The sequence below is a fragment of the Temnothorax curvispinosus genome, unplaced genomic scaffold (assembly GCF_003070985.1).
Source record: "Temnothorax curvispinosus isolate PA1 unplaced genomic scaffold, ASM307098v1 QBEX01007676.1, whole genome shotgun sequence".
In the NCBI taxonomy this organism is placed as follows: Eukaryota; Metazoa; Arthropoda; class Insecta; order Hymenoptera; family Formicidae; genus Temnothorax; species Temnothorax curvispinosus.
The window spans coordinates 1-7,828 of record NW_020217456.1 but is presented as its reverse complement, the minus strand read 5'-3'; the positions used below and the strand labels follow the sequence as shown (position 1 = coordinate 7,828).

Here is a 7,828-nt window from a genome sequence, read left to right as displayed (position 1 = left end):
GGTCAGTTTCTTATGGCTTAGAGCTTAAGTACTCTTTAAAGCAAGGTTGTTTTCCAACAATTAAACTTTTAGGGCTCTTGATGACATTTTTACATGATTGTCAGTTTCTATAAAATGCAGCAATAGCTCTAGACCAGCACTAATAGACCATGCACACACGCTCATACTTTTTTTTGGTAATTGCAGTTCTAGATGGCAAAATTGCGATGGTAATAAATTCGGCAATGATGTATACAATATTGAATTTTTATCCGAGGACAAAATAAAACCGTCGCTCTTTGGCGCAAAGTACAATTTTTATTTGGATGGTGTAGTCAACTGCCCAGAATTCCTGGTTCATCTACCCACTTTGTGCAAGTTGGCTCTGAAATACGGCCTTGAATTAGTATCGTTTGAAAGGTAAGAGAAAAGAAGTACACCAACTGAAATCCATTATTAATCGGTACACATTATTGACGAATGACTTGTAAAAAGCATATATATGTTAATTTAAATGTACGTAGACATTAGTATTGATACAAATTATTGCCGCATTTTTCTAATGTATCTAAGTTATTACCTAAAAAAAATGTTTTTTATTCAGATTCGAAGATTTCTACGAGCGTTTCAAAGGCGAGGGTAGATCTCTTTTAGGAAATATGCAGGCACTAGAAACTTACCCGCCGTATCACGAATCACCTTTACTTGGCGATCCCGAGCGGGACTATCATCATGCTGTTGAATATATGCAGAATCTACCTGCGAATCATCGTAAGATTGGCACTCTCTCGCAGTCGGAATGGGAAGTTACTTGTGAGTATAAGAATTTCAACTAAAGATAAGGAGAATCGAAAAATGAAAAGAAAAATAATAAAGATTCTGAATGAGTCCGATTTCTCAACGAATCTTTTTACAGCACTGTATGCAGTATTTTCATTTCGAAAAATGAAGACAATTTGGAACAGCGAAGGAAAACCGGAGTACATCAAGTTATAAAGTTTCGTAAGATAAAGAAAAATAAGAAAACTGAAGCAAGGAACGATTTTTTCTTGATGATTTTACATTGTACAGACGATTTTTTGTTACTGTATCTAGCTTATGACAGAATGATCCGTGTGATACTAATAGAGCCATTGCTGCGTTTTATAGAAATTGACAATCATGTAAAAATGTCATCAAGAGCACTAAAAGTTTAATTGTTGGAAAACAATGTTTTTTCATTTATACTTGACTTTCGATTTTTCCGAGTTGCAAGAAATTTTTCGGTATTACACGAATGATTTAGACCTTAGGAAATACAATATCCTGTTGTAATGTTAATTTCCTAAGCGAGTGGTTTTTTAATAATTAGGCAATAAGGAAAATGTGTATCATATTTCTAATTAAGAGTTATATAATTTTCAATTATATAATTCTTAGTTACATATAAATGTGTGTATAATTAAAAATTGGAATATTATAATTAATAGAATTATGATATGATTATTATATTTATTATATGATTATATAATTAATATAATTATAATATTATAATTGTATATACTTACACAGATAGATTTAGTAAAATTATATATAATTATTGCTATAATTATATATATTTACATGTAGGTTTAGTAAAATTATGTATAATTATTGCTATAAATTATTCATCATACAAAAATGACATTTAAAAATGCAAGTATTCTTTTAATTCACATTTCTTAAAAATAAACACGCTGCGAAAAAATTAGATTTTCAAATATATTATGTAAAAAAAAAAACAATTTCTTTGCGCTAATGCAATGCTTCGAAAATTATAAACTACAATGTATAATAATCGAACGTACAATCGAATGCAACTTCACAGAGTCGATCCAACGTGAAGTTGAACCAAACGAAATAGTTGGTTCACGACGACAAGAGATATCTCGTATGAACTTATTCTCAAAGTCAGCAAAACCGCGGAAGTACGAAGTAATTTCAAAATTATCGGGTTTCTTGCATTCCGAAAGCTTGCGCAACGATCAAGTGCAATACTTCGATTTATCTCCATAACGATATTGTAATCTACTTCGGAAATTCTCGGCGATTAACTCCCCTTCGCAAGTAAAATCCCGTTTTTAGAAGTTTACTTTTGCCGATCCTCGCGTGAGAAAGATCTTCCTCCACCGCGAGAAAAGAGAAAAATTAAAAAGAGAATCTCTGTCGATCGAGATCGATACAAATTCGACCGGATCTCGCTGTGGGATAACGTTTCCGTCGTGCGCGGGTCCTCTCATGACGGCGAAATGAAATCGTCTTCGCGGATCGTGTATTGAACCCGCCTGCGGGACCGTACCGGTTTCAATCGACCTCGCGGTGAATGACTCCCTCGGATCGAAACGGATCGCATCGGCCTCGCGCGGCGCGCGATCGCGATCGCGTCTGGTTCGCGAATCGCGCGTACACTTGGCGAGGGGTGGGACGAGCGGGCGCATGCGCGGTCGCGCGTTTCTGACACTTAGACTGGTTGCGCGGCGTCGCGACGCGCGCAGAAGAAAAGTCCAGTCCAGTCGTTCGTCGGACGTGGGACGGGACGGACGCGGTTACGGGCGGTGGAAGTCACTTTCTCTCCTTCCTTCTCGCTGCCCCTCGCCTTCTGCTGCTCCGTCTTTCTCTCGGCCCACGAATTCGGCGACGACGACGACGACGGACGGGGCGGCGTGCAGTGCAGAGACAGAAAAACGGAGGCCGCGCGCTGCTCGTCGGTCGGTCGGAGCCGTGCCGTGTGTGCGTGAGAGTCGTGCGTCGTGCGTTGTACGTGCCCAGCCATCCGCTCGGCTCGCGACTCGCGGCATTCGCGGCTCGCCTCGCTCTGTCGGCAGCGCAGCTGAACCTCGCGGGCTCGCGCCGCAGTCCATCGCTGGCCGCGCCGTACAGGTTCCGTGTGTGTCGGGGAAATGGAGCTCGAGCAGGCGGCGGCGCAGGTGAACCTGGTAAGCATCGCATTTCCGCATCGGGGTGCGATTCCGCGACCGCGTAGGTACGCGTTTTCGCGTTTAACGGCCGTACGAGCGCTCTCGCCTCTTGGTCGGCCGCGCGCCGACCCGTGTGCCGACGCGAAATTTTTCTAAGTCCCAAAATGGCGTCTGCGGCTAAGTCCTCTGCCGTGGCTGAACGCGGACGAAAGCCGCGAGCTCCCGAGACACGAGAGTGCTCGGCTCTTTAGAGGCCGTTGACGGACGCGCGTACTCCCCCCGAGGTCGACCCCCTTCGTCGCGCTTCCTTCCGCGCCTGAATGGCTGCTCGTCTGTTACAGGAGAGGAAGACCAAGGAGAGCGGCGGCGGCGACGGCGTCTCCGGGAATCATAGTGGTGAGTTCTTTTTATTCTGGCCGCGCGCGCCAGGCAAACGTTGACCGATCGCGGGCGACATGTGGGAACGTGGTTGAATTAAAATCGGCAGGAGGACCCGCGACGACCCCACCGGGGAAGGGGGAATCGAACACGTGTCCCGTCCCGTCCAGGGAGGAAGCGCCGGAAGGCGGAATCCGCGATTTTTCCGGCACGCACGGAAATCACCGCTTCTCGGATCCAACGCGAATTTTGCATTTTTCCGAAAGTTCGATTTTCGTAATTTTTTCCCGACGACAGAAACTCGGGACTTTTCGAGAGAATGTCGTGGGTGACGATGCTAAATGCTTATCAAGTTCTTCAAGACAAATGTGCCATTGTACCAAGGCTGAAAAAAAAAACATGTGATAGAGGCTTTAAAGGGCGCGTGAGTTTTCGATTGTTAGGGCTTTGGCACGTAGAAAAATTTAAGTAGTAAGGAAATCAACGATATGGATTCGCTACACCGCTTCGTCTTAAGCTCTTGACTGTGATTGGCTGATTTGCTTAATGCTTAAGTTTGTCTATGTGCCACGGCCCTTAGTCTTTTTGTAGAAAAATTCAGGGCCGGTATTTATAGTTGGATCTTATTTCAAGACTATAATATCTTAAGATGCTAATACGGTTCTGTGATTGATTAGTGACATCTTAAGATTGTACTTAAGACGGTTTTTAAATATAAGAACCGACCGTGAATACCGGCCCAGGTGTTTCTTTCCTAAGAATCTTATTAAATCGGACTAAACGTGTTCTTGGTACTTGGAAAAATAAATATTAGTTTATCGCAAAAAGTGTGAAAAGAATAATCAAATAAGGAATAGATGAATGAAATTTAAAATTGGAAACATTGCAATATTTGATTATTCTTTCCACACTTTTTGTGATAAACTAATATTTATTTTGTTTTATTATTATATACTTTATATCACTGGTGGGGAAGAAGGGATAAAACGGATAAAACCTCCCTTTTTCTAAATAAAACAAAAAATAGTTTTGCTGGATTTGTTAAAAAAATCTAGGAAAAAAATACAAAAAATTTTTTAAAAGTAAAAATCAGATCAGAAGTTTTATCATGTTCTTGTCGTTGATTCTGGAGTAAAAGCTACGCGTGATACTAAGAAAAATATCAAATCAATTAATTTTGCCGAAACCCTCTCATTATCGATGACAGAATCTGCTAATGCTTTATACAATATAGATCTTACATTTTTTGTTACAGAATTATTCTTTCATATGTAAAATAAATAATAAATTTCTTGTGTATTTCAACCCTATACTTAATTTTCCTAGATCATATCAATGGCATGTCCAATGGTTTCGACAAGAAAAGGGAACACAAGTCGGAGCATAGAGACAAGGACAGAGAACGGTCTCACAAATCGGATCACAAAGACAAAGATCGGAGCAGAGATAAGGAGAGAAATCATAAAAGCGAACACAGGGATAAGGACAAAGACAAGCACAGACATAGCTCCAGTTCCGTTAAGGACAAGGAGAAGCACGATGGCAGTAATAATAAAGATAAGGACAAGGATAAAAAGAGTTCCTCGTCTAGTAAAGACAAGGAGCATAAGAGTAGCAGTTCGTCCAGCAAGGATAAGGAAAAGGATAAGGAAAAGAGCAGGGACAAGGAACATCATCACAAATCAAGCTCGAGCTCCAAAGATAAAGACAGGTAAAATGAAAAGGATGTTCCATAAAATAGTATTTTAATGATGTTCCATTACGATATTTGTCTGATGACGATGTATTTCTGCCAGGCATCACAGCAGTTCTAAGGACAAGGACAGCTCAAGCAAAGATAAAGAGAAGGATTCGAAGAGCAAGGATAAAGATAGGCATAGACACAGTAGTTCCTTGAACTCTAGCTCGCGCGACAAAGACAAAGATCGAAGTATCTCAAAGGACGGCAAGAAGCACTCGTCGGAAAAGGACAAGGATAGACATTCCACTTCTCACTCTTCAGGCGATAAAGAGAAGCATCGTTCGTCGGAGAAAGATAAAGACAAGCATAGAGAAAGTTCGTCCAGTGGTAGAGATAAGCACCGCCACGAAAAAGACAAAGATCGCCACCGCCACGATAAGGACAAATGTATGCAGGACTATCTAAATGTATTTACGTAACTATTTATTTTGTGCTTTTTAATCACCTGGTTAAATTGCAGCTAAGCATCGCGAGGAAAAGGAGAAAAAGGATAAAGAGGAGGTTAAAGTAAAGGAAGAACCGAACGTGAAGATGAATCACGCGATTAATCAAGGGTATCATTTTAATATGGAAATCAAGACTGAGATAAAGGAGGTAAGGTTTTGTTTGCGGTTACGTTTCAGAGAATGAATAAAGAGCGAAGTACTGAAATGGATCTTTCTTTAGGAACCTATGTCACAAGACTTGGATGATGACGATGACAGTGGTGGCGAACGACGGCTCTATATCAAGGAGGACGATGACGATGAACCGATGAAAGAAGACGGTAGCATGGACTCGACGGATGGAAACGACACCAGACTGTCGGATCTTCACAATACGACTATAAAGACGGAAGATGACTCTGAAGAGGATAAACCATTGGTAAATTTTATTTTAATTATAAGTTGAACAAAAAAAGAATAATCTTTTAAAGATTATTTAATTTAAAAAAATGCTATTAAATATATTGATACAGTTTTCGAGATCAAAGGTATCGTCAAGCGTGAAGAGAAAAATCGAGTCAGACGAAGATGAAGACGTCCCACTGTTGGCGCGAAAAAAATCTAAGAAGACGGCTAATCTGAAAACCAAGAAGAAGAAACGGAAACATGTAGACGATGACGATTCTGACGAGCCTGAAGAAACGCAGGTAATAGATTTTTTCCACAAGTTAACTTAGAATTGTATGTTTATGGTAGAATATGTTTCACACCATTTTTGTTTTGTAGAAACCAAAGAAGAAAAATACAAAGGTGAAAGCAGACGGCGACAGTCCAAGTCCGAGGAAGAAGAAGCAAGAGGAGCAGCAGGAAGTTTGGAAATGGTATGGACACTCAAAGCTTTCCGCGCAAACAGTAACGTGAACGCCCCTTTATTCCCTAATTTTTATTTTATTTATTTCTGCATTCTCTAATGGGATTTGCTCAGCATTTCATGTACGCGTCCAATAGGTGGATTAATTTCTAGGGATAAAATTGATAAGTTCCTAGGAAACTCCAATAGGCTGTCCGTAGGATATCGGAACGTCAGCCATTGGGCGGAGTGAGAATTGCTGTCCACGAAGCTAGAGAATTGCTCCGAGATCTTAGACGGAGGAAGAATTGACCAATCACATTTAAGCAATTCGGCCAATTGATCAATGCAATTGGTTAATTCTTTCTCCGCCCGAGATCTCGGAGCGATTTCTAGCATCGTGGACACAAGGCTTTAAGGCCGTATCCGATGCACGTGCACCCGTTACCCGTGCACGTGTTATATTTTCTAACGACGTCTCTCACCTCGAATCCTCGTTAATTCTTAAATGAAAGATGCGAATGACAGGCGAATGTAATGCGGATCCTTGTAAGAAATGTAGTGGCCCGTTTGTCAACGAGATGTTTATTTGATTTTGGCAGCAGCTACAATTACGTAGTTTATAAAACGAAAGAGCAACCGTCGATTTTGAGGTTATATCTGTAGTAACATTGGAGTAACATCGTATCTAACATCGGAGTTTGAAGTTATATTTTCTACCATTTTCTTAATATATGTTCCGTTTTGAAACTTAACATGATCTCTTTTCGTGTATCATTTAACATAATTTATTGTTAAAAACTTTCTTTTATACTTTAATGATACGTACTTTATATCCCGAAGCATGATCTCTTCTTTGCTGATCTTTTCGTGTTATTTAACATGATTTATCGTTAAAATTCAGGTGGGAGGAAGAGAAGAAGAGCGATGGCACGAAATGGCAGTTCTTGGAACACAAGGGACCAGTATTTGCGCCACCCTACGAACCCTTACCCCCTACCGTGAAGTTTTACTATAACAGCAAGGAGATGAAGCTGAGTGAGGAGACGGAGGAAGTTGCAACCTTCTACGCGCGTATGCTTGACCATGACTACACGACCAAGGCTGCGTTTAACAACAACTTCTTCCACGACTGGCGAGAGGTGATGACCGAGTCGGAGCGCGCCAAGATCACCGATCTGACCAAGTGCAACTTCAAGGAGATGCACGCGTACTTCTTGCAGAAGAGCGAGGAACGCAAGGCTATGACGAAGGAAGAGAAGCAGAAGATCAAGGAGAAGAACGAGGAGATACAGAAGGAGTATGGCTTCTGCACTATTGACGGCCATAAGGAAAAGATCGGTAACTTCAAGATTGAGCCGCCCGGCTTGTTCAGGGGCCGTGGTGAGCATCCTAAGATGGGCAAGCTAAAGAAGCGAGTGTTGCCGGAGGACGTGCTCATTAATTGTTCAAAGGACTCAAATATACCAAAACCACCGGCCGGCCACAAGTGGAAGGAGGTGCGACACGATTCCAATGT

At 41.4% G+C, this 7,828-nt stretch overlaps 2 protein-coding genes across 2 annotated transcripts; both read left to right on the top strand.

Annotated features, from left to right (window-relative positions):
- Positions 1-104: 104 nt before the first annotated feature.
- LOC112457247 (mRNA cap guanine-N7 methyltransferase-like) lies at positions 105-1,427 on the top strand (the record flags this gene model as incomplete). The annotated part of the gene is made up of 3 exons (XM_025020175.1): positions 105-399; positions 584-792; positions 896-1,427. Coding segments are annotated over 3 exons (584 nt in total), but the record flags the coding sequence as incomplete, so codon positions are not given.
- A 1,074-nt stretch (positions 1,428-2,501) lies between these two features.
- On the top strand, positions 2,502-7,823 carry LOC112457246 (DNA topoisomerase 1-like; the record flags this gene model as incomplete). The annotated part of the gene is made up of 9 exons (XM_025020174.1): positions 2,502-2,933; positions 3,257-3,311; positions 4,620-5,004; positions 5,090-5,421; positions 5,495-5,628; positions 5,701-5,898; positions 5,993-6,166; positions 6,246-6,340; positions 7,214-7,823. Coding segments are annotated over exons 1-9 (2,019 nt in total), but the record flags the coding sequence as incomplete, so codon positions are not given.
- Positions 7,824-7,828: the final 5 nt, after the last annotated feature.